We start from the raw sequence: 26,816 nt of genomic DNA on the forward strand, positions 1-26,816 counted from the left end.
GATAATTATTGCATTAGTATCTTTATGCTATATTGTTTAACCTGACTCTTAAATATTTTCTTCGACCTGAAGGTGGTTGTTAGTACAGAGAGACAACATTTTGTGGTTTTCATTTTTTTAATCTGAAAACGAGACTTTAAAGCTGATTTAAAATGTCTTTATTTATGATAGCTCCCAATGCGAAATAATACACAAAAGTGTTACTTTTCGTTTATTTTATTTTAAATATAAAACATTAAAACAAACATTCTACCAAAAATAAAACATAAATTGGAATAAAAGTTGGACAAAGAGTCCATGCATTTGGTTATCCTGATATACTATTTCATTTCACAATTTTTATTTCATTTTCTTGTACAAATATCATAAGCTCAATTTGAATATCATAGAAGCAACAACTTAGTTTTTGCTTCTTATATAAATACTAAAGCGTATATCTATCTAAAAGACATTCAAAATAGAGAGGAATATCATCCCCAACCACATTGATCAATGTAGAAAAAAAAATTCCACATTAACCGTTCTCATCCATTTATTTTATGACGCATAAAGTTACCAAATTGTCGAATTTAATTAATATATTTCAATAGAAAAATACCGTGCTCATAAATTATTATCCATATAGATAAAATGTCACCATTTTTTACTGTACAAATAATCCATTTATCAGTCTTAGTTTCATTGTAAAAAGAAGCCTTTGTATAGAATTAAGACTAGATTATGGTTCAACATATTGATTTAAAAATATGATGAAGTAATGCTACGAAGTTCAATAAGTGCATGCAAAATAGTTTTTTAACAAATTCCATTGTTTAACGGTCACAAAATTGATGTGTAAGGAGGCAACAGACAATATTTTAAATGATAGGTAACAATAAGAGTTTCATAAATTGTTAGAGAAAAAAACCACTGTCACGGCGGAACTGAAACCCCATATTTGACGAGTGATTCTTTGAGTGCGGCTTTTAGGGATGCCCCAGGTGCTAATTATTCGGAATACTTAAAGACATAAATCTTGTTTCTGCCCTGGTTATTGAATATAGCATTCCTTCATGAAAGATAACCAAGACCATTAGAAATTCCTTGATCTGCAGGATGATTTTTTTCGGCTAAGGATCTATCTTCTGCACAATATTGACGTAGGCTTATAAAAAACAGCTCACCGAAGGGTCCAAACAATTGCTGAGAAGTAATTCATACTTTGCATGTGCTTCCTTCACCTACTCCTGAGGGCAATCCATCAGAATAGGCTAGCTACATAGGATCCTGGATTACGTGACAACTGATGTCTACGCACAGCGTAGGCAGCACATGCAACGTAATCCAGAGCCCAAACCAGATCAAGCGCTGAATCCTTCCGTATAATTCCCCATTTTTACTGTTTGAAAGTCGACAAATGCAATGTCAATCAATGTCAAGGAACATGGATTATCGGTGCATAACAAGTTGAGCCGCATAAAACCAATAGTTTTAACTCACAGACATTCACCCTATGTTATCGGTTTGCTCTCCTATAAACGACATCCCAGTGCCAGACGTCTCTTAATCAATGGTATGTGGTAATTTTTTTGATTCCTCGTGCAAAAAATATGCCCAAAATGGAGGAATTATGGACGCAGAATACTAATCACAGCCAGCTTTATAAAATTCGTAGCAATTAAAAACCCGTTAAAACCACCCTCAGGAATCAATCCACAGTTTCACAGAGATCAATGGATGAAAACCAACCGTGACTTCCATAGTGATAAGGTAATGTGCTGCCGACCTATACAAACAGTTGACCACCTCACGAATGGAGCGATTTCCTTCAATGGGAGTATCCCGAACAGTCTATCCACTGCAAACGAATAAATAACGAAATGTAGCAGTCAGCCTGGATGAGGTGAGAGCTGCGGCGATAAATAATGGCATGGATGGTGGTATGAAGATGAAGTCTGCAGCTTAGAGACGGGCGATCACCACGTCGTCGTCGAGGTCATCGTTCTCCCACTCTGGCAACGAGGCGTCTTCGGCCTCCGCCGCCTTCCTCCCCGCCTTGGGGTGGCCGCTTTCGATGGCGGATCCCGTGGGGTCGGCCGCTTCCTTCGCCTTCCTCGCGGCTCGCCTCCAGAGCCGCCGCCGGTGGAGGATCTCTACGGCCACGTAGCCGACGGCGCCGATGGCGAGCACAGTCAGCAAGACGAACAGCTTCATGCGAATGCACATGTGGCCTGAGAGGCTGTAGGAGATAACGAAGCCCAGGGACTCCCACATTCGCAAGTTGCTGAAGGCGGCTTCCTTGTTCTTCTTGAAGAGGTCTCCGTAGATGCCTGGTTGGCAGGATGAGAATAAACGGTAAAGAGATTTAAAAAAAGCCAATTAGGAGAAGTGTTTACTGTTTCATAACCTTTAAGCATAGGCCACAATGATACAAATGGGGCGGCTGCAACGTGGTAACGGTATTAGGGATTAGAGCGAGCGACGGCAGCTTGCAGACCCGCACACATTATTATCCTTATAAATATCTTTGCGACTGGCCTATACTCTGTTGATTTTATCTTTGCGGGTGAGCTGGTGTGGCTAAAGCAAGTGTTTTTGAGGGGAGGGAAAGCTTCTCGACATGTGAATTTCCCTTTGCTTATCAGCAAATAGTGGGCGGGGCCTCAGTCAGTCGCTATCAGACCTTCGTCGAGTTAACATCGCGAATGTACCCGTGGCGCTAAGTTGCCAAACTTCGAGCCTTCTCCTTGTATGTGACAAATTATGCCTTCTACCAACGGTGCCTCATTCATTGCGGTAGCTGACGTCATGGGCTTCTGTGAAAGGATTATCCCCAATGCCTTCCAAATGAGTAGGTGTATTGTCTCGGCGTCGTGGCCAAAATACCTGTGGCCACCTATGACTCACACGTTTTCAGTGACAAAGTAGGACGGCTGTGTACATTTGCCAACGTTATGTTCGCTCCTTCTCTCTCTCGGTACAACCCCTCCCCTATCAGCGAATCCATCCGAGAGTGTCCGGGCTATCACGAAAGTGAATAGACTATAATGGTGCAAGCTCGGGATATTTCGAGTGGTGTCGCGTAAGGAGGTGGGACCTGCGACGCTTGGGATGTGGGATGTGGAGGGAGAGACGCCGGCGTTGCCATATTTTTTCACTAGACTTGTTAGTGAATCGAATGGAGATACTGTCGATGTAGACTGGTGACTATGTATAGCCGCCCTATTTTGTCGCTGAAAACGTGTGAGTCCTGGGAGGCCACAGGTATTTTGGCCCGGCGCCGTAACAATATACCTACTCATTTGGAAGGTATTGAGAATAATCCTTCCATAGAAACCCATGGCATTGTCAGCTACCGCGCTGAATCACATGAGGCACCGTTGGTGAAAGGCGTGTTTCGACACGTACAAGGAGAACGCGTGAGGTTTGGCAACTACTCCACGAGCAGATTCACGATGGTCACTCGACGGAGGTCTGAGAGCGACTGACTGAGGCCACGCCTACTCTTTGCTGATTGGCAAATGGAAAGTCATATATAAAGAAACTTTACTTCCCCTCACCTCCACTTGCTTTAGCCACACCAGCTCACCCGCAAAGATAAAATGAACAAAGTATAGTGTAACTGGGAAGGATACGGGGGTTATGAATCTAACGAAGTGAGGAAAATAATCGGGGAGGAGAGGACTGTGGGTTATGAGTGGCAAGCACGGTTAAATTAAACCTGCATTGATCTTGAATTTTATACCGTTCACAGCACTCAATTATAAGCATATAATAGAAACCAGCGGAGAAAAAGAAAATTTTTCTGCAGCTGAAGCTATAATTTACCAAGCAAATTTTTTTCGTGCATTATCATTATCATTATGTCTGTTATCCTATAGCCTAGACTCCAAGCAACTTTAATGCTTCACCAGCTCAAGTTTGTATCCGTAAATCATTTTTATATGCTTCACTTTCTTTGCTAATGACTGTCCCCATTTTTATCCCGTACTTTAACCGTATTGTCGGCATATATGTTCTGCAGAAATAGCAACAACAGAGGTTCTTCTCTTCCTCTCCGAACCATGACTTCCCATTTCTATAAATTGCCTTAGTAATTGATAAGATAATTTATTTTTTCTGCTATGTATTGAAACAATTAGGACGAGCGCAATTGTCTGAACAACTGATAAATCTTACAATTTACTTTTTAATACAATACTTTTTAATACAATTACTTTTCAAAATTAGTTTCAGGTTAATTATTCATGGATAACCTCAAGGATATTGAGGGACCCCACTACCAGAGGGACTGAAGGATATTTAATACTGAGCGTACAAAAAGGAAAAATGATGGGATAGCAGATAGACGCTCAAAAATCCATTCTTCCGGAAAACGATTAAGGTTGCTGAAACGTTGACACCACGTACGACAGAATCGCCTGTGACGTTTATGGTGTCTCATTGCCTACCATAGTTATATGCCCCGCCACGCGTTATTTAGAAGTTATTTAGAAGTTCAGTGATCCCGGCGCATTAGCCCCATTGCACCAGGGTGTGCCCCGCTTAAATTGTTTTCCAGCACATGGCAAGTACAAAGTTTTAACTACCGAAACATAAATAATTGACGTTCTTACCTGTATCCCTTTCTTATCTCTCCAATTCCCTTATTTACATGACCTTTATTTGTCCTTTCCTTGAGCATCAGCGTTCCTCTTCCACAAAAATTATCAATTCTCATAAATTGCCATGACAAATAAATTCCCCTGGACCGGGAATGTAACCACGAACCTTTGGCTTTCCGGGTCACTGCGCATGCCACTACGATATCCAAATTCCTGAATTCAATTTTTTCCCACGGCATTTTACGTGAATTTCACCGCCGTTGAAAAATAAAATCTAAATATTACATTTGGGATCCGGAGGATCCGGGTTCGAATCCAGGTCAAGGCGAATGATTTATTCTCTGTGGATTTCTCGCACAATTTTTGCATTTCAGGTGACTTCGTAAAGTAATCACCGTAGCTAGTCCCGGTATACTTAAATTACTAAATATTACACTTTATCGATACAGATTTCGAACTTTTGATATTTAGGATATAGTGGATATTGAATAGTTATTGATTTTCCGGGCACAAGAATTTCTTAAAAAATTTACAAAAAGTTCACTTAGTAAATACGAGAACATTGTGTACCGGGATAATACGTGAACATAGCGTGCTACCCACTTACCGTTATAGTCAAACCATTTGAAAATAAGTTAGTATTGTCTATTAAGTTATTTAGTATATTAAATCCTGAGAATATCCTAGCGGTTTCACGGACAGGATACTCTCTCACATCAACAGATCGTAAAAATAATTAATGTACTTATCTGTTGCCAGCAATACAAGGCCTTTTAAGAATGAACGATATCAACACATACAGATGTATCTTTTAAATTATTCCAGTACCAACGAAAACAGCATAATTGGCCTTTTACATCTATGTTTTTAACTTACCTATCAAACGCACACGAGCCATGCCCTGGGTAGGGGAAACCTACCAACGCCACCTAAAGTAAAATATTATATTTATAATATATAGTAAATAATTTATATTTACTTTACGTGGCGTTTAACCTACCCAGGCGAGATTGGAACCCGCGACCTCTTGTGTTGTAGTACAGGACTTTACCCCGAAGGATCAAGTCGACTTCTGTCAACTTTCTTAACTTGTACTCATATACGGAAGTCACCCATTAAATGGTATCTTAAAATTATATCCTATTTGAGATATTTTGTTAAGAATACTTCCCATAATACGAGACTTACCGCTCAACTGTGTTTGCCATACGGCATCCCCTACGCCCCAGAGACCGGAGAAGACGAAGTAGGCCATTCCCATCTCTGCCGCCGGCCTCCATATATTGAGCGCCACCAGCAGAAACGAGTGCAGGACTATCCCTGCACCCACTATCACAGGGCAGCCAACGTATTTCATCGCAAGACCGAAAAGCACGGAGCACAAGGCGTCCACAATTCCATAGCACATCATGACGTAGCCCACTTTCGGGATGCCCAACGCGCAGGATACGAATGCCTAGGGAAGAAGAAAAAAAAAAGATCACGCATGTAAAAAACTCATTTCCTTTTGCATAATTTTCATCCCATTTGCTACGTCTTCCTCGTTCAATACGATTAGAATCAGAGATGAATTTTGAAAATTTTCCTCGTAAACTACAAGGGGTGTGTACAATACGTTAAATATAACTAGAATACTCCACTCTTATTCATTTACTTCATTTAATCAGACGATTCTGCCCCTGGCCCGTTTTATCCCCCGAATCCTAGAAGGCATAGCGTTGATTTAGGTTTCCCTCGGACCGGTTCAGCATAGCATCAGATTATAACAGAATGCTTGAATCGTGAAAAACTCAGTAAGGAGGAACGCAACACCATGATTAGAAGATAGCATGCGTACGGGAAATTTACAAGGTTGTTGAAAAATTTAGACTGATGGGCATAAACGTTTTTTTTTAAAGACCTTTTAAAATGACGAATAAAAAACTTTTTTCCGTTAAAGAAACGTTTTTGGAATTTTTTCTTTTATTGAATTTCTTTTTACCTGGAGGGGCGTACTAATGAATTATTTACGTTGATTTCACTCCAAAGCACTGAAGCTGATAAATTTCCTCTTCCGTGAATAATTATTTAAAGGAAAATATTGATATGTACGGTAAACATTATTGCGTTCAATGAGGAATAAGACGTCATTAAAAACACTTGTCAACTCCCATTGTCACTGATCTCGAACACGTAAATTTCTGGGTCTAATTATATTAAACAAAGGATAAAGAACAAAAGTTATTATATGCTAAAGGCATTGCAACTACTTCCATAAGCTCCAGCAACCAAAACATTTTAGCTACTATTTGTTCAAGTTTTTCGGAATTTTAGAGCCAAAGGATGGCAAAGGCGAAACCTTTTATCGTCGATGAATATGGAACCATCTCGTTCTTGCATCGTCAGGACGAAGCTTTTTTTACTTTAAATGCGTTTTCTTCTTATAGAGAATTTTTTGAAGCTAAAAATAACCAAATCAATATTAAATTTAGTGTCGTATTTTTGTCATGTGGGTGTTGATTCCCTCTTGTCAGTTGGTTCTTCGTCCTCTGAATGGTAGCAAGTTGAAATTAACAAGGATGTGGTGTGTAACTCTGAAGTGCCATTACGTTTTGGATTTCAATCGTTTTAATATCCTTTTCATTCCCTTTCCTTCTTCATTCAATGCAAGAAATAATAGAAAAGTTTCTAATGTTTCTCCAAAGAATTAAAATTAAAATGGTTTCATTGTACATTATCATTTACATATTTTTTCACCAGAGACAATATCTCCAAATTATCAATTGTAGCCAATTATGAATTTGAGACACATCACGAGGAAGTTTAACCATTTACTGTGTCCCTAAAAATATTCATGAAAAACATATTACAAAACCAAAAGAGATCAAGTTGGGCTGTTGCCGTTGATGGTGTTCACATTATTTTATTGAATTAGTTTGAGTCTGCGTATTAAAAAAATTGAATAAACATCTCTAACAGCCTGAGAAATGTATTTATAAAAACTATTTATCTAAATTCCCCTTAGTTGGGCTGAGTTTAGGACTGTTTAGGAGTTCATGGATTTCTTCAATTTGTGTTGATTAATAAAATAAGCCTAACTAGTTAATTATATAATAAGTCTATCAGCTATAATTACACACGTTTCTTTGAAATCGGTAGGTAGAATGCAAAAGAAGAAAGCCAGGGTTCTAAATGTATAGTATGTACAATTAGAAATGCTATTATCAAATAAAGAAAAACATTGTTTTCACGTTCTTTCCGAATCGGATGAAGAGAAAAGTTTTGTTTCAATCGCATGTACTACAAAACGTTCCATTTTTTTCTAGGTGGCAATTTATAATTCTATTTTACCCGTTCAGGTAATTTTCGATACAGTTTCAAATACTGCTTCCATAAACGCGGGCGGCAGTGTTAATCGCTTATGACTTCAGTTGGATTGTCGGATCGAGAAGTATTCGGGAGGACTGAGAGTTGATTACCAAGTTAATGGAGTTTTCTTAGAGGAACTCAAATAAGTACATGCGTAACAATAAAATGAAATGCAAATCAATGCAAATATAAAGGTAATGGGTATTAATTTCCTTAGGCGGGAAGATCATAACTTACAATCGAAGGTATTTCCCAAAGCGTAAAATATCAACGCATCAGCCTAGGAAATATAGAAACATTACACTTTATTTTTGTATCATGTTAAAAATACATTCTCTATAAGCCATTTAGGCATCCCACCGGCCAAGTATCCAATCACGAAAGAAAATTATGGGAAGAAACAGCAGGAGACAGTATCTAAATTTCACGAAAAAAATACGTTTTTCCCCGTGTTATTCAGCCTCGATCGAAAAAAAAATAATTTGAAACATTTGAAACGTTACGTTATGTCAAGTTGCCCATCACCAGAAAAATAGACGTCTCAATAAGGGGGTTTACCTGCGTGAAGTCTGCGCCAATGAAGGCTTGTTCCATTCCGGACCACACAGTGAGAGGTATGAGCAGAATCTGATATGGATTCCTAAGCTGAATAAATGTTGCCGCCATCAGCTGACAAACCGTTTTCTCTCCGATTGGGTCTTTCCCTCGGGTCTTCTCTCCATACCTGAAAAGGGGACAATGTTAACCTAAGAAAATCTCTCAGATAAAATGTAAGGGCTCTTCAAAAACCAAACTTATATTCAAAACTATTCATTTTCGGATCTTACAGACATTTTGAAAATGAACGGATTTAGTAGACCCATTACATTATCTATCATATCAACGCACGTAGAACCTATCAAGTAACAAACCTATCTTTACGATACCTTTCGAGCTACCTACATCCAGCCTACCCGCTCCTGGGTAAATTATTTCACGGCCTACCCGCCAGTACCAAAGACAGCACACTCCATTATTAATTAATGTAAGTATCAGAAAAATCGCTTATTTGCATAATTTGTGTATTGGTACTTCTCCTTCAAACATAGAATCTTAATCCAAATGGTATGTTCTAAAACGACCAGAAAAATTAAAAAGAATGCCAAATAAGCCACATTGAGTTTCTCAGATAATTAACTCTCATTTATTTTCAAATTAACGCCCGTGTTAAAACCACAATCTACTGGACGACAATAAGAAGCGAGAGAGCGCAGAAATATTTCAGTTCAAATAAGCGTCACTTAAAAGGAGAACATTTTAACTCGTGGACTTTTTCGAAACGATCTCATTATTCAAACAACACATCCAATTCTGAGATCTCACGCAATGCGAGGAGTTTAGGTTGTTCTCTAGTCGCTCTAGCTTATCATAAATATGCTAATATTTAAACCTCTAATGATCGTCTAGTACCATTAGAGGTTTAAAAATTAGCATATTTATTACGGTGATAACTTTACGAAGTCACCCGCAATGCACAAATTGTGCGAGAAATCCACAGAGAAAAAAATCATTCGCCTTGATCGGGATTCGAACCCGGATCCCCTGGATCCCGGATGTATGTACAGCAATCAGGGATAAAAGGTGAAACAGTCTACACCATTCGTTACAGTAGATTTTTTTTCGTTCGAATCCAGTTCGTTATGCATATTGATGTAAATCATTATCCTTTCGTGTTTACTAATAATGAAGTCCATTTCCAGCATCCTTGCGTAATCGTTGTTTATTGCTTCAGTAGTCGGTTGCCTTTGCTAAAGTGGAAGTTCTCCATTTACTGTTTGCGTGAAAGCCTCTTCAAACAATGCAACAAGAAATCCACCCATTCCTCCACGTCAAAAACATGCTCTATCCATTATATCTAATCGGTATATTTGCTCAAGTAAAATTAAGAGCAAATGGGAGGCTCTAGCAAAATAAAGGTGTGAAGCAACGAAAAGAAAATATTCAATACCAGTCCACGCCAGTTCTGGACGGGAGATAGGATTATCGGTGATAACTGGATTTGTCAGTGGTAACCGGTTTATCACGGAAAATCTAACGCTATTTGCGTTTAACATATGTACCGTAGCATTTTTGCATCTCCTATCTTTACCTGACCGACCTCAACGGTAAAGTTAGTGCAACACTTATATCAGTCTGAACAGTGGCGTAACTAGGAATATGCTTTGGGGTGATTTGGGGGTAATGGTGCGACCCCTCCTGCCCCCCTCCAGGCAACGCGGGGTCCGGGAAAATTTGTGAAAATTTTCATCCCTGGAAGTACATTTTTAGATTATTTTGGTGCTTACAATTTAATTTTTAAGCAGATGCAGTTATTCTATGTCAAAACAAAGCAATAGTTTTATATATTCTTTTTATTTCTCTGAGGCTTTAAGAGGGATCTATCCCCCTTATCCACCCCATGGTTACGCCACTGAGTGTAAATACAAAAGGAGATTTGAGCTCTACCGTCTCAAAGATGCTAACTGAAGTGAAAACTAAATTGGCACTATTGGTATTATCTTTCAACGCTCGTCCACCTTGCATCCATTACACACCGTGTTGGTGTGCGGGAAGGGAGAAATTCAGCGCAGGGACCAAACCCCACCCTTTCCACTGGAATTGCCTAACTCACATACACACATTTACTTTCCGTTCTATAATGATATTTCAATATTTTCATTAATTATTACGGTCCTACAAAACTGTTGGACAAAAAGAAGTGTCATAAATCCATTTCAACAACTTCATAGTATTAAACCATGTGATCGTGTTGGTTACAAAAAACCAATCAAGTAACGAAGTTAATGCTCTCAATCGTGACTAGGAAATTTGTCTTATCACACATATTTTTTTCGAATGCAACGGATCTGTCATCGGTTAAAAAATTACACTTTTTGGTTCAACGCTTATCGCTCGACCGCGATCGGTTCCTGCCTCATTAAGTGGGAAGTGCGGAAAACACTTTGCGTTAAGAGAGGTGTCCTTCTTCTCATACGAGCTGAGGCCCCATTTTAATAGCATAGGAGACATTTCCTACAAGGCGTGAGCACCAATTCAGAGTCAAATCCAAGTTTTTTTGCTGTGTTGTATCACAAAATGATTAAAAAGACAATTTTAACCAATGCCGCTAGAATTTTACTTTAACTCAATCCGTATTTTGATGTGCATTCAATTTTCCAAAATAAAATTTGACCAAGTCCTTTTAAGAATGAACGTTTTTTGACTTACTTGGACAGGGGATCCAAGAAGATTGCTATGATCAACACTGCGAGCGCCACAAATAACAAGTAGATGGCGCTTATGGTATAGATCTCGGAGTCTGGCGGTCGTTCGAGGTTGTCGTTAGTGCCATCGGCCGAGGAGGAACAGAAGTTGGCACCACAGCCGAGAGGGTAATCTGCAGAAACGGTATCGTTGAAAGACCGCAGGCTGACACTGCCGTGAATACCTGAGGTGAACACTAAAACAAAAGTTGCAAACAAAATTAGATATTTCTATCGCAATGGACGCTTAGATTAAAGTCATATTATAAAATGAAAATTTTAAAATTACCATTATTTTGTGACCCCCCTCTCCATCCTCAATGCAAAATATAAATTGGCATAAGGATCACCCGTCCTCTCAGAACCCAAAGAGATTTACGTCAATTTCTTCGGAAAATTTCTGTAGAAAGTTGTGACCAAATATTTACATACGGTTTTAGTTTTATAATAGGGATGGATGGAGAAATTAAAGGGATACTTTAATACTCTCATTTGTGCATGCATAGATTTACTATTTTAATATAAATAAATTTTTAAAAGATGTATTCTACCCGAAATCATTTCTAATACTTTACTAGCTATTCACGAACGGACCTTCGCGGTATTTCGACACCGATCGCTTCTACCTTTTCATCGCTTGGCACAATATCTTAACGTGTGATCTCTGACATGCGTCAAAAGTAATACAATAATACTTAAGCGAGCATTCGTGTAGTGAACCTCGCTATCTAGACTCCTTCATTCCTCCCAACACGCATTCCATTTGTGAGTCACAGGAAGCGTACTTCTTAGGATGAGAAAAAATGCATACGTGGCACTTCCAGTCAGAAACGTAAATAAAATTCCAGTGATATGTTTTTAAGGCAGTTGTATGAATGTAAAAATTCAATTGCTAGTTTTTTATTCAGAAACGGTACAGCCACGGAGTCACTACGGTGAAAAAAACATACAAGAAACTATACGAAAAGGATTTTAACAAACTGATATTTTAACAAATGCGATAAACTACTTTTTCGGTGAACCGAGTAAAATACTACACATTTCTTATAAATATTTCTCCGAAAAGAGACGGCGATTACAGGATACACAAGCTAAGTGTAAAAAATCGTATCACTTCTTCGGTTCGCAAACTTTCACCAGGCTCACGGATTTTTTCTGAGAATTAATTATACATATTGAGTGTTTACTAACGTGCCCTCGATTTCTGAGATGAACTAGAAAAATATTTAATTCGCAACTAAGACTTAAAGAAAGCAAGTGCAAGTTCATCTTCTCCAACAAATTAAGGCGAGGAAAATCCGATCCAGCCGTTTCCGTTCTCGCTCTCGTTTGATGTAAAACCGTTTCAACGGACGAGCGATTCTAATCCAGCACAAAGTGCTTTTGAAATATGATTTTTCCTGATGGCATAAAAAACCATGGCGTTTTCGGTCATTTCCTGACATATTTCTACCAAAATTAAAATGTTGGTCATTAATGTAGACGAAGTTTCAACGGAGCTAATATCGATCATTAGTCGATTGTCATAGAGATTCCTCGCAAGCTATTCAATGCGAGGGAAAAGATTGAGTCTCGAGATACATTAAAGGAAACCCAGACAAGCCGTCAAGAATCTCCGCAGTTTTCAGAAATTGACTCGCCTGTTGAAATCTCCAATTCAATGGTTCACCCAAAAAAGCATTGCAGTGATTCTTTGATCTATAATATTTATATTCGAAGCTGTTATAAGTTTAAAAATATTTAAGGTACCTAAATATGATGCGCACCGTTGAAATTAATTTGACTATTCATGAGAGTTCAATAAAGATTTTGAGATATAATCAATAGACTGCGTAGTGTTTCATTTGGAAATGGTTACACAAAATGTGCATAACACTGGAGGTAATCACAATATTTTGCCAGTAATATATTTCATATACGATATTCAAAACTATTTTTAACTCGTAAAGAAAAAATTGTTTTATAACAATAGGGTTGCTTAAAATCTTCATAAATTGAGGCAACTTCTAGTTTCCCTTAAGCCTCTTATCTTTAAACTGTTAACTTTTGCATAGTTTCCCTGGACAAACTTACTGCTATTGTTTGTTGTACTCAACTTTAAATACTTCATTGGATCGAATTATATCTGAAATGACTAATACCTGCACATCTGAAGGTTAGTGAATACAAAATCACCAGGAAATGGGTTGGCAGAAAGAAAATCACAGCTGGATAACGGAGCTCACATCTTTATAACATTTTTGTGGGACAATTAGGAGCCAAAATTTCAAATCAAATACTTAGCCATGGTGAAACGAATTTTAACTTAACTTTACATTAGTCTTTCAAAGAGTAACTGTTACTCAGCAACTGGCGAGGAAATGCGGAACAAGCCAGATAAAAATCATCTAACAAAATCAGAGAAAGCAGTGATTTTAACGAACGCAACAGATGATGAAAAACTTCTAATACCAAATATTACTTAGTATCATAAAATTCCCATAACTTGGACATTTATACTGAGGTTTTATCATAAATGAAAATTTTGTTGCGCGCGAACAAGGACTTCGGGGAATGATATGAATAATTACAAAAGCTCTAGGTTAAATGTTCATTCCTGGTTTGCAAAGTTTCCAATTTTTTAGAGGAAGCTTGTCTTATGGTAGCTCGGACAATTTTATTAAATCAATCAGAATTTTACTCATTAGTCTATATTACTGTCACTATGTCATTAGCAAACATCATACGTTCAGCAAATGCGAGAGAATTAAAGCTGTGGTTTATCAACCCATCTATGTAGAGGGGTAGCTTACGTCCTCGTGCAGGCTCTTTCACCACGTCGACAATGAGATCCAAGCAGTAACTAAAACGCGCTTTTTTAATGATTATTAGTTGATTTACAGATTAAATTACCGCAATGAATTTGTTGAAACCGAGGTTGGTTAACACAAAAATGTATAGACTTATTCATAAAATCTTACCCAACAACCTATACAAATACTATTTATATCGTTATTCAAACTCGCGAATGACTAAAATTTTCTCGACGACATAACGCAACTTCGAAATTTATTCTCAGCTCATACATGTATGATTCGGTTTGAAATGCAATTTCAATTATAAAATACTGGGGCAACGTACGACAGTTAACAAAATTCCAAATTCACAGTCTTTCCGTTATAATTTTGCGTACTTTCCCATTTACAACAAATGGCAGTCGACCATTGTTGAGAGAAACGCCTTCAACCTGACTTCAACTCAACCTATGCGCGGGATATATTGACCAGCATTTCATTGTTATTATTTTAGTGGGTTTTAATCTAATTCAAGTTAAACATTTGCTCACACTGAAGTTAAAGGTACACTTAAACACTTTTCACTTTTCCACAAAACTTTTAAACACTTTTCCACTATTATTTAATGCATACGACGCGGTTTTGCTCATAGAGCCATCATCTGGTACAAGACAACATAGTACATGCGAAAATCACATTTATACATTTAAGGAAGAGGTGGGAAGGGTTTGAAAAGTTTGAGGAAGGAGATAGAAAACAGAAGTACATTGGGGAGTCAGTATGAAAACAGACAACTTGAGAGTCACGGAAAAAACGGGGTAGAAGGAATACTCTAGTCATAGGCGGACTTAGGGAAGGATATAGTGACCTCCCACACGTGCCCCTCCCAAGACGCTTAAAAAATAGACAAGATTTTTAATATGGTTATGATTAAGTTCGTTTTGTTTAGTGTATTTCGGAGCTTCAATCATTTAATTTCATCTTGAAATAAAGAGAATATTCCGTACAGTAATTGCTGTATGCTGTGTTTAATCTCAAATATGATAAGACCGTTCGACTGTCATACCCTTGCCCCCTACACCCCCAGAAAAAATCTTGGATCCGCCCTTGACTCTAGTAATAGCTGTAGTAGAACGATACGAGATGAGGACCATCATTTTTTTAGTCTTTTTTGTTTTTAAAGATTTTCAACTCACCCATAGAGGATATGAGGTTTCCCCAAAGTTCCGCCGTTTGCCAGGCAAAGAAGAAGAAGCCAAAGAACCTGACCACAATGGCTCCGCTTATTTGGTTAGTCATCTTCGCGTACACCACGCCAACCTGGGTGATGTAGGTTGCTTTCGAGGCCCACATGGGAGCCGCCCCAAAGCCCGCAATGAGAGCTGTAGGCAGCAGCGTGTAGGTCCGAGGGTAGAATTGGGCCATGATGTAAGGGACATAGCAGAGTAATGAGAAAGTGAGCGTCCACTTGACTGTAAACCTTCGGATAATCAAAGTGGGCACCACAGTGCAGGATAAAACCACAGCACCGAAGACGGCCACCAAGGACATTGTACCGAGCCCGTCAGCGGCGTTTATGGAACTCTGGAGATTAGCCGTGCCCTGAAACGCGGTAAAATGGAACATGAACGCAAAGCTGATGACGATAATATTTTTCCCGATGTCCCACCTCTCCTTCAGGTCGTTAGTGAACCAGGAAAGCATTGAAGAGGAAAATTTCTTTTCGCCGCCAAAATTTGTACCATCGTCCATTTTCACAGTCACAGTCTTATCTTCTTCGTCGCTTCTTTTGTTTCCAGGAGTACCAGAAACGGTTGCCCCATTTGACTCCACGCGTTTGGTGGCTCTCCCGTTTTTTAAAGCATCGCTATTTGCTTGTAAGTCCTTCCTAGGAGTATCACCTGAGTGAACCTTCTTTCCAGCATCAACAGAAGAGGGTCTGCATGGAGTGTTTGGATTAGGTTCATTAGTAGTTCCTCTCTGGTCGCCCTGATTAGCTTGCGCGTAAAACTGTCCACTATCAAGAGGCTGGTCCAGATCTATGGTATGACTTGCGGCCAATTGCTCCAAGAAAGCGAGGTTATCAATTCCAGAGCTCTCCACGTCCACATGATGAGTGCTGCCCTCTTTTGACCCCTTCATCGTTCAGGCGAGACCACTTTCCTGAAAAGAGGACATATAGTTTAAGTTAATAAAATTAAACGCTTCAAATAATTTTAATTAGAACAAATTACAAAAAAGTACACCGGATGAAGCTTATCCATATACTCAAACGTAAGCATAATCTCAGGGTTCAATCTTCTGACTTTGAAAAACTCAGTAGGATATGAATATGCCCCATGTTGTAGTATCCATGCTATAATATAAGTCACCTTAGAATTTTAAAAGGCGTCTGTAAATAAAATTTAATATCAACTATAGCGAAAAAAGTTTAGCATCAAAAAAGCTAGACGTTGATGTTTAAATTTTATTTTTGAGCAAATTTTTAATTTACTCTTATCCACAATCAGTACTCTTTGTTTGTAATAAAAGAAGAGACAAGGTTTTATCACGAATTAATTTTACTGCTGACTGGTTTCAATGCAGTCTGTAGTATAATCCTCAGGTCTCCAACACTATTATCAGGGCCAGATAATGTTAGAGAGGTTATGTTGGACGCAATGTTTTATGTATGAGCTGTTAGATGTGTTATTAGATTTCTTTCCTTATTAATTATTGGGGATGAGAATAATTCGGTTAAAGCCAGATAGAAAACTGTTCCACAAATGCACTGAATTCTCACTCAACTTCACTGAAAATATGAAGCAGCATTTGGATTTGATGCTCAGTTTTTCCGACAGCATTATAAAAAGAAGAAAGGCAAGGCTAGGAAAGAAAATCAATGATGAAAGGTAGTGGAAAATCATTTCGGAGACATTCATATAAATTGATATATCTTACAAAAATGCAAAACTTTTCACATTGCTAGTGCCTGATTAAGTCAGCACCTACGTAATTATTTAAAAAAATGAGTGGTTCACACTAAGCTATATTCTTTGATATGAATATCAACGTACAACATCAAAGGAGACTTGAAATAAATAATTGAAATCTTCTATTAATATGGATATAGAGATTGAAGTTCAAGTAGGAATCTGCATAAAAATAAGCTGAAACCATTAAAATAAAAAAATGAATACAAGAACATTTTATTTTGGAAAGAAGTTAGCACTTCCCAAATTATTTGAAATGCTTCTACTCAAGACGGGGACAAGAATTTTTTCAAGCGGGGAAATGTCATTCCAAATAAGAATAATGACTTTAAAGTTGGAAAAAGGGTTGTTCAAGGCTGGAAAGTGTACATTTGCTCCGGCCCAAACATAGCAATCTGGTAAGCTATGAGCAATTGACTGAGAAATAACGGTGCAGAGGAAATCCTGGAACGTACTGCGCGGCCGTCAAATATTAATTTCTATTTGGACAAGACCTTGGCCAACTACGGCTAACTAGGATATCAATGTAATTCCATTGCGACGAAATCCGATTCTGTGTGTAGCTTTTGCAGCTTAGACTCAATTCAAAGAGTGACTGTTATGTGACCATGTTTTCACCTGCCGGGCTACACACCTATTGCTCGAGTGATAAATTTCAGGAAGAAGAGTTATCCAAATTTCATGAAGAGGAGGCACTTAATATTAGACCGTTACTGTACACCAAACCAGGCCCATATTTAGACTGTCTGAAGCGAGTAGACAGGTGAAAAAAACAGGAGCTTTAAGCTCGGCCCCTGATCAAAACATTCATTAACGCCAATACAGCTTTACGCTGATGATGCTGCGCGAAAAGGCCTTCCAAAGCAATGACAATTTTCTGCCATGAGTAAAATTTGTTCAATGATCTACTATTGTTGGAGTTATAGTATTTAACGTTAGCGGAACTATAATCTAATTCATATCTCTTGTTCATATTTCTTTTGTTTGTCACCTTAAATTTTGTAATTAGTGTGTTATATCGAAGTGCGATTATTTATTATTATTTTTTTTGTCGAAAATATTGTAATGTTTCTTTCATGTACTAAGCGATATGCACTGTTCACATTTGACTGTATATGTATATATATTTATTTACTTTTTCTTTTATTTATCTATCTCAATGTGAAATGTAGAAAGATGTACTTATATTTTCTCATGGGCCCCAGTGCCTACGAAAATAAACGATATTATTATTATTATAAGAGAAATGAGTGACTGATAGACATTGAAGTTGGAACTTGTCACTGTTTCGGAAGAAAAATTGTTTGAGATATTATGTCTCTGATTCAATAACTTAATGTCTCGTTACATGAGTTTTGGATATTAGTCCACATTTTCGGGTATTATAAAAAAGTATCCCACTGATGGGCAAAATAATTCACTGCATTACTTTTAAAAAGATTTGAAAATAAAGTATTTCTAATAACAAAATAATTGTGGAAAATACAAAATTCAAATGGTTGATTGACATAGCCTTATCCTCCGACATAAACTGCTTAAAATGAGGGTTACGCACGGAATTTAAAAAAATAACAATTGCTAAATACGATCGAGAATCCGAGGCCAAACGTTGCTTCTCTCTCGAACGATAATAGACTCCTATGCTAAAGCAAAAATTTCAACTTCCTCAATGACTTTTATGGAAATTTGAGAAGTTTTAATCGGTAAAATTCTTTCTCCCATTCCATATTTGACTAAAATTGGAAAATAACCCTGCTTTTTTATCTGATTTTCCCAAGGAATTAAAAACTATACAATAAATACAAACTTTCACTTTTTAAAGAGGTCACCAATTTCATAATGCCTGAGAGAAACTAGTAGGCATCTAATGTACGGCATGATTATCTGAAATGAAAATAATAACTGCAAGTCTTGCTACCCTTGAGCCTAAGGGAGAGAGAGGAAGTTCGACAGTGATTGTTGTCCGGAGGAATGCAACTCAAAATTTTTGGGTGGCCCCGAGATAATAATAATTTTCTCAGCATTTCCTCATGAAATCACTTGTCGAACTCCGCATGATACTCGAACAAACCGCAACAAAGTGGTTCGTTGTGAAAACACAGTTTTTCCTGTTATCTGGACAGGCGGAAAATCAGTGTCTAGAGTTATACCTGGTCACGTCCGAACTAGAAAGCTTCTGGTAATGGGGAAATTTTGGGAACGACATAACCTACCTCAAAGGGAAGGAATTTCTCGGACAAATGAGTCACATTCGTTGGCTAATGGATGAAGAGGGGAAGTTAAGGGGCTTGCTATCTTCCCTGTTCATCTACCTTTCTATGATTCAAACAAAAACATCACATAAAAGAGGAAAAAGAAAAGAACGCCCAATACTATACAATTAAAAGCAGACTTTGCCCAGAGAACAAACATTTTCTACAGAGCCTAACCATCTCGTATTATGTGCGCTATGTTCACATAGAGATGAACGTATAAATTCAATAGAACTTCCATAACAAAGATATTCCAATACGTATATTTATGCATGACAAAACTCTAAATTGGCTTCTTTCATGCCACAATGAAAATCTAATTTCAATTAAATTTAATCCACCATTGAGAGTAAAAGATACATGATTTTTTTATGAACCACACTTTTTACCTATCCTAGTTAAACTTATAGAAAACTGCCCAAGTCCTTACATCCGACGATGATCAATGATAATTTAATGAAATAGCTTGGGCTTGATTATTCATCATCTAAAATGGAAATACCAACGCTTTTTAAGCGTGGTTAATCCTAAAATATATACAAATCAAATCATATCGGCAAAAATTTCCAAATATTTCCCCACGCTACTTCGCTGGAAAGAAACGAATTGAGAGTAGCAATAGAATAGCATTCAATTCAAAATAAGCCCTTCAATCAAACACAATGCTCTTATACGAAGTTTGGTTCAAGTGAATTGTTCACAAAAATACATGTCAATGTGGACACAAGCACCTGCTAGAAAGAATGTACATTTTGGAGCGAATGCACACATAATTGGTTTTCAGGGAATAAATAACCCATTCTCTCTTAAATGTGAAACGTGGTAAGCGAAAGCAACGTCACCGGCACAAAATAAACATGTTGCATCAAGACATCTCGGTACTCCTTACGAGGCCTGTCAAGGATTCTTCTTCATCTCTGTACCGGATGTTGTCTTTTCTGTTAGCTCAGGTTTTTTTGAATAATAGAATTCGTCCTTTGAATTTTTTCCAAACGTACTCTCAAGATTAGTCAACAAAGATTTCAACTTCATTTTTTCCCGTCCGTATTTCATGGAAACAAAAAAAATTAGAACGCACTACAATATCCACACAAAAAATTGTCAGAATTCTAGCAAATATCAATAGCAGGTGAATAATAATGAAACCTGTATGATCTTAGGTTTTCCCGGCTTATCAGTTGCAGAAAAGTTTCTCGGGTTTTCCACCGGTTGATGTCGTCCATGTCTCCCGACGTTTCGATCCGCGACTTGCTGATCATCCTCAGGGGATCTTCCGAAATGGTATTTACTTTTTTCGGAAGATCCCCTGAGGATGATCAGCAAGTCGCGGATCGAAACGTCGGGAGACATGGACGACATCAACCGGTGGAAAACCCGAGAAACTTTTCTGCAATAATGAAACATTTTTAACAAGATAGAACCGCCAGAACGCCAGAAATAAAATGCCATTACTGCCTGATTTAATTTGAGTATGCAACGTGGATTATGAATATTTAGCCCCGCGTTGACAATCAGTAGCGTAGCCAGGAATTTGAAGAGGGGGGAGGGTTTATCGGAGATTTCAGGGCCCTTCCGGGGTGCATGGAAAACACACTAGGACAAAGGGGGTCCGGGAGAAAGTTTTGGAATTTTTGATGTTGAAAACGTGATTTTTAGGACTGAAAAACAGTAAATTGTAGCTGTAAAAAGCTTTGAGTCTAATCATTCCTTCGGTTCATCTTCAACGCTAACGAAACCATCAAATCGACTTTTCCCCAATTTACAATATAAAATATCCATTCATAAAAGAATAATTGAAGAAAATGCACCGCACATCCCAATATTTATAAATAAAAAATTCATCCAAAATCCCTGCCAAGTGGACTTGTTTTGAAATCATGACTTCAATAAGAGACCATGTTAATTAATGGTGGGTTCAAGCATTAAGAAAATGACATACTCCCCGTTTCATAGTATGGCTAATTGGATTTTGTGATTGGAATATTTTAGCGCTTCCAATTTTCACAAGAAAGTGCTAATATGGCGATCCGTTTCCGAGGAGGTACAAAAACAATATCGTTGGCCATGCAAACAGAGATTGATATGACTCATGTGAGTGATACTGATTATGACCCGAATTCCATCGCTTACATGCCAGCTGCTTTCCTGGTCTTACTCAAATCGATCTTCTTCTTCTAATCTCAGAGCGGGACCTAAGAAATTTTCGTTAACTCTCGGTTGAGATATCAGTTAGTCCAGAGGGGTCGCGCTTGTGGACATGCATGCTCACGGTAGCTTAAGCAGGTTAAGGTCGTGGCCAATGGCAAATTCATCAACCCTCAAACACGTGCTCTATGGGATTATCTACAAGGATGAAGAACACTTTATCTCCGACACCATCGGCATCATGGAAGCAGGAGGAACTTTCGTTTCAACCAACAAATCACATTCACGAGTCCAGGGAAAGCGTAAGTAAATCCCATTATTAATACAAGAGGGAATCTTGCACAAAAATTAACGAAGGGCGATGCGGCCCGAGGAAAAGACCAGCACCCCAACCGTGAATTAGAGAAATTCACACACATTCACCATAATCTCGGGTGAGCCTCAGCTATTCAAACCAACTTTCGAGTTGATCCACTGAGTGAGTGATTGATGTTGAACAGGCAACGTGAAGGATGAAATTTTGTCCAAGATAATCCTAATAATCCCGAATCAGAAAGTCTTAACTGTTTCAAATTAATAATATATCACTCTTTTTATGGTTTCGCATTCAAAATATTTGGATTTAAATTTCCACGATCGATAAGAATAAAATAAGCTTTTAAAATTTTGTAAAAAATTAACTTTAGGATTTCAAATTATTAATATAGCGCAATAAATTCAAGCTTGGAAACAAATGATGCTGCCGAACATTCTTCCATACAACTTTGAAATTTTTCCCTTTAATTATGTTGCTTGGTGAACATTAAATATAATAAAAACTTTAAAAACTCAATAGGTTAACTTTTCTATAGACAAATAATACCATTTTTTATGGTGGTTCTTTATTCCATTATTTTTATCAAAATATAACTATGATGCTCTCACGTCGATGGTTGAAACAGCATTTTCTCAATTTTTTCTGAATGTTTCAATTCCACTGAAGTCACTAAAACTGATGCTGCCTCGCGCTTACACATGAAAATGCACACTCAAACGAGTAACCTTATTCATCTCATTCGTGCACAATGGTGAACTTAATTTTTACAGCGTTTGCCACCCACTATCCACACGAAAATACAGTGGCTAGGATCGTTTCATACGAAATTTCTTATTACAGCAAAAGTGTTTAATCTCTTTTGTTTCCACAATCACTATCTCGTAACTGTGTGATATATAGCAGGTTTTCACAATTCGAATTAAATGTGAAATGTACCCAAATTAGGAATTCGTAGAAGAGGTAATCTCCTTTCATGAAAAGAGCACACTCCAGCATGACGTTAATTATCCAGGAAATTCATTTACACGTATAAGTATGTACATGACTGAGTCATCAATTAGCACTAAATCCAAAATTTTCCACCGTATACCAAGACACAAAATCAGCGTCGAAGTCCAGATCCATCCTTATTTGACAGAGAACATTACCATTCAAAAGTATTGCAAAACAGTTCTGATGCTTTTGATTTTCTCCTCTATTAGCATATTACAGTAATATTTCATTGAAGTATTCTTCAAGAAACGTAAGTAGAACAATGAATATTATGATTTTCATCTGTATGACTTAGGCGTCATCTACTAAAAATCAAGACACAAACAAATAATATCAAATTCGGCCACATGATTCTCGTTATGAGCACCTACCTGAAAAGGCTACTATTTTGTGCTGATATTATGAAGCACACAACAATATTATTTTAAAATCATCTCCTTGCGTTACGAGTCCAGTTGGTTGGTTGATATATTTGCTGACTACGAGGACAAAGTGAAATGAAAACTCACAATCGAAAAGTAATTAACTAACTAAAGAGTAGAATCGAGTACCTAATCTATCAAATTGAACATTTTTTTCGAGTTTCACAGGAGGAAAAAATGATATTATAAATAAAGGTCATGGATTAACAAAGCCTTGAATTGTAATTCGGTGGAATTATCACCATAAAAATGTGACTAATTCTTCCTTCACTTCATAAGGTGCAATGAGTGAAATTTTTATAGCCTCAGAAACGAAACAAAAATATCTTACCTCGCGTGCGTATTTGTTCCGTGCTTCATGCGGAAACTTCCATTAAGGACTGATCTCCCGAGTGTTGACGTCGGGCCTTGAGCACCGCGGAACGACCAATAATGATTCTCTTTTTTTCGGATCCCCTTTATCGGTAGCTCGTGAAAACAAACAAATACATCTTGTATTTCATCAGCTCCTTGGCGCTTTCCTAGACACCAGTTTTTGATCTTGCCTTCAGAAATGGCCTAAATAGTTTATCTTGAAAACCTATGACGCACTCCCCTCTTTTTTAGTGGAGAAAAATAAACGGAGAGCAGTTTTCTATGAAAATAAAAATACATAGGCGAATAATTTCCAAAGAAAACGTTTAAAATACATTATTTTGTGACGTAGGTTGCCGTCGTTATTACATACTTGAATAATTAATTTGAAATTAGCATTGATTATAGAGGTTAAATTCCTCCTGTCTAGAAAAAAAAATCCCCGGAAATGAATAGGTAATCGATCCTGCCTGAAGATGTGAATGATATTCCGAGAATGCGCTTTTATCAACTTTCTAAGTCATCACGTGATAAATTTTCATCGAAGAAATAAAATACCTTTCTAATGAGGGAATTACTATGATAGAACTTTTCAGTAGCAAGATTATGACATTATATGTCAAGTCATAAAAGCTGAGATGAATAAGTTGATTTTTCAAATGTACACATTTTCTTAGAATTGCATCATGCTAAATACCGCAACAATTGATCAAACGAAAATCTAATGTGATAAGTGCATTAATGCCATCCCAACATTTCTCAATTCTGAATGCGAGCAACGAAAAAAAAGTCAAAATATAAAAAGATGGCTCATGAAAACAAAAACCCAACGCAAAAGAAAAACACCTCAGAGCAAGGTCATGGAAGAGTTTAAAATTTAAAAGACGGGTTAGTTAACACATCGGATACCTAAGTCAAAAAAATGGAAGGAGTCGTGGGCACTTTTAGTTCAAAATAAAACTTCGCAGAAACCTATCTTCCTACACTCTACCACTCTCCTCGTTTCCGTTTACTTATTAAAGAAATTTTAATACTTTGCGAATCTCTTAATTCCAAGTGCTACCACAATGAACCAGCGTCAGTTCAGTATCGAAGGCCAATCGGGTAGATATATCCCCACGTGATTTCATTGAATGCTGCAGACATAAGAGCGGAATGGCTGAGGTCAACTCACTCCTCAAAACGTCGCCTGCAATTGGCGAATAAAACGGAAGGTGAACCCCAAGAGCCTTTACTATCCGGGAATATGGGTAGTTAAGAAAATAGGTTGTGTGGAGTTCATAACCCCCTACGTAGTATCTGAGAGATAAGGAAAATAGTATTCACAGACTAAGTTCTCCAACACAAGTTTTTATCCCACTCGTCAAATATCAATTGCTTGTAATTTTCACCTCTTTCAATTTCCTTGGAAGATACCTCCGAAAATCCGTTTCGTTGAATTGCCCATACCCCTGGAGACCTCAAAAACAATCAGATATTCCAACTAACCACCCAAAAGAACTCCCTTAGTTCTTGCCCTTGTCACTAGCAGCATACGCCGGAATAATCAGTAATTTTCATCACCGTAAATTAGTTAACCTTTTCGCTTTCATTAACTAACTATATGAAAATCAAACATGTCACAACGAAAAATTTTATTCATATTTTTCTCGGCTGGTGAGCCATGAACATTCGCATGGTCATAACATGCGAATGAACAATACATACCTGCAAGTACTACATCAAATCCGGTACGAAGAAAAAAAAATTTATCAGGTAAAAATGACAGCAGTTCTACTCTATCCCCTTATTCTGAGATTTTCGCCTAAAATTTAGCAGTCCCAATTGGTTCCTTTGAATTGTAAATTAAAATCACAAGAACGGAAAGCCATAACGTGGGCTCTCAAATTACTCTAGGCAATGATAAAATATGAATATATGAAAACATGCGGCGAATTTCATCTTATGTGTATATTATACGTGATAGGTACTTGAAAACAAAATATCTCATCGGTGGGAACAAAAAAACTAATTTAGATGATAGGGTGGGATAAACTTGCTCTCCCATTCCTCGCCATAATAAGTGCCATTAATTCGACGAAGTAATTACGAAGAGTAATAATATATCAAAATTGTCTTATTCTATTAGTCATCTCCTTATATAACAAGCACGATTTTATATGAGTTAACAATTCATTTTATAACAAATCTCTCAAAAATCAAACGCATCACAAGAAAAAATATTCTCCATTAAATTTAAACTTGATTCAAATTTATTTAATAATACTGGAGAGAGTAAGGAAATCGTGCAAAAAGTGGAATACAAAATATAGCTTTACGTATGTCTCATTTGGAGCGTATAATGCACACCATACTGTGTGATCCTTTAAATATTCCTCAATGTGTGAACGATTCAATTCACAATACTATTACACATTGCGTCATGACAAAAGGGACTGCGACCGTTGGTTGTAAACCAATAAATAGGACTTCCACCGCAACAAGACTTCTCTGGCATTGAAATCTTCATATCGCTCGCGAAAATACATCCCCAGCCACCAAACGATCCCTCTATGATATCACCAAGCATGAGTAATACATTCTCAGTTGTTATCACAATATCAACGTGAACTTACCTGTCAAATGAGATAGGATTCTTCAGTGCGAGTTCCTCCTCAGCCTGGCGGACAGATGGATTATGATGAAAATTAGACAGAGATGATTACAATGGCGTTCAAAAATACAGCTAATCACTTCTCCAAACTCTACTCGTGAAATTCTGATGCCCAACGGTGAGTGAAAAATTGAAAAATTCACTCTTGAACCCCTCTGAGCTGATAAGCCTTAATAATTTTAAAATCTAAACAACTCTCCGTTTCGCAAACTCACACACTATTCCCGAATAATTCCTCGCCAAAGCGACTTCGTACCGCCCGCTCTCTTGCGGTATCTTCAATTGAAGATTCGACGAGGATTCCGAGCGTTATAGGATGTATTGTCTTCCACCCCCTCCGGGATTTCCCTGGTAGGAATCAGGACGTTCCAATCCCTCGCCTCTTTTCGAAAGCCTACGATGGACACCGCGATCACTGAAAATCAGACGCTCCCGTGCTCATCACTGTGACCACTGACACTGTGAGGTTTATGAATCCCTCGATGGGTGGGCCTGCGCAGGTATATATATTCGTTCGTGGGGATGTCGCGAGGTGTCTTGCGCCAAAACCGTCTCCACAACTCCCTCCACTTTCCTCCGTCGTCACTTAAGCGATCTTCCTAAGAAAAATACCCTTTCTTCCTCCGCCATTTCGCGGTCACCCTAACAAATCCTCCACTCCCACAGTCATCCCTCCCCTCCGCCCACTCCCCAGCTCATCCCCTCCGCGTTTCGACAACCTTT

At 37.8% G+C, this 26,816-nt stretch overlaps 1 protein-coding gene across 1 annotated transcript; it reads right to left on the minus strand.

The window, feature by feature from the left end:
- Nucleotides 1-317: 317 nt before the first annotated feature.
- On the minus strand, nucleotides 318-26,656 carry LOC124153229 (UNC93-like protein). Its single transcript, XM_046526331.1, has 7 exons — nucleotides 26,309-26,656; nucleotides 26,056-26,099; nucleotides 15,183-16,149; nucleotides 11,178-11,409; nucleotides 8,490-8,655; nucleotides 5,772-6,039; nucleotides 318-2,309 (listed from the first exon to the last, which is right to left on the minus strand). The coding sequence occupies exons 3-7, from the start codon at nucleotides 16,126-16,128 to the stop codon at nucleotides 1,942-1,944; spliced, it is 1,980 nt and encodes a 659-aa protein (XP_046382287.1). The 5' UTR covers nucleotides 16,129-16,149; nucleotides 26,056-26,099; nucleotides 26,309-26,656; the 3' UTR covers nucleotides 318-1,941.
- Nucleotides 26,657-26,816: the final 160 nt, after the last annotated feature.

This window comes from Ischnura elegans, chromosome 1 (assembly GCF_921293095.1).
Source record: "Ischnura elegans chromosome 1, ioIscEleg1.1, whole genome shotgun sequence".
In the NCBI taxonomy this organism is placed as follows: Eukaryota; Metazoa; Arthropoda; class Insecta; order Odonata; family Coenagrionidae; genus Ischnura; species Ischnura elegans.

Excerpts from the sequence above, each read along its gene's own strand:
- LOC124153229 (XM_046526331.1), bottom strand. The coding sequence starts at position 16,128 with ATGAAGGGGTCAAAAGAGGGCAGCACTCATCATGTGGACGTGGAGAGC. Across the intron at positions 11,410-15,182 it reads AAACCTCATATCCTCTATGG|TGTTCACCTCAGGTATTCAC; the intron begins GTGAGTTGAAAA and ends CTTTTGTTTTAG. Across the intron at positions 8,656-11,177 it reads TTCTTGGATCCCCTGTCCAA|GTATGGAGAGAAGACCCGAG; the intron begins GTAAGTCAAAAA and ends TCCCCTTTTCAG.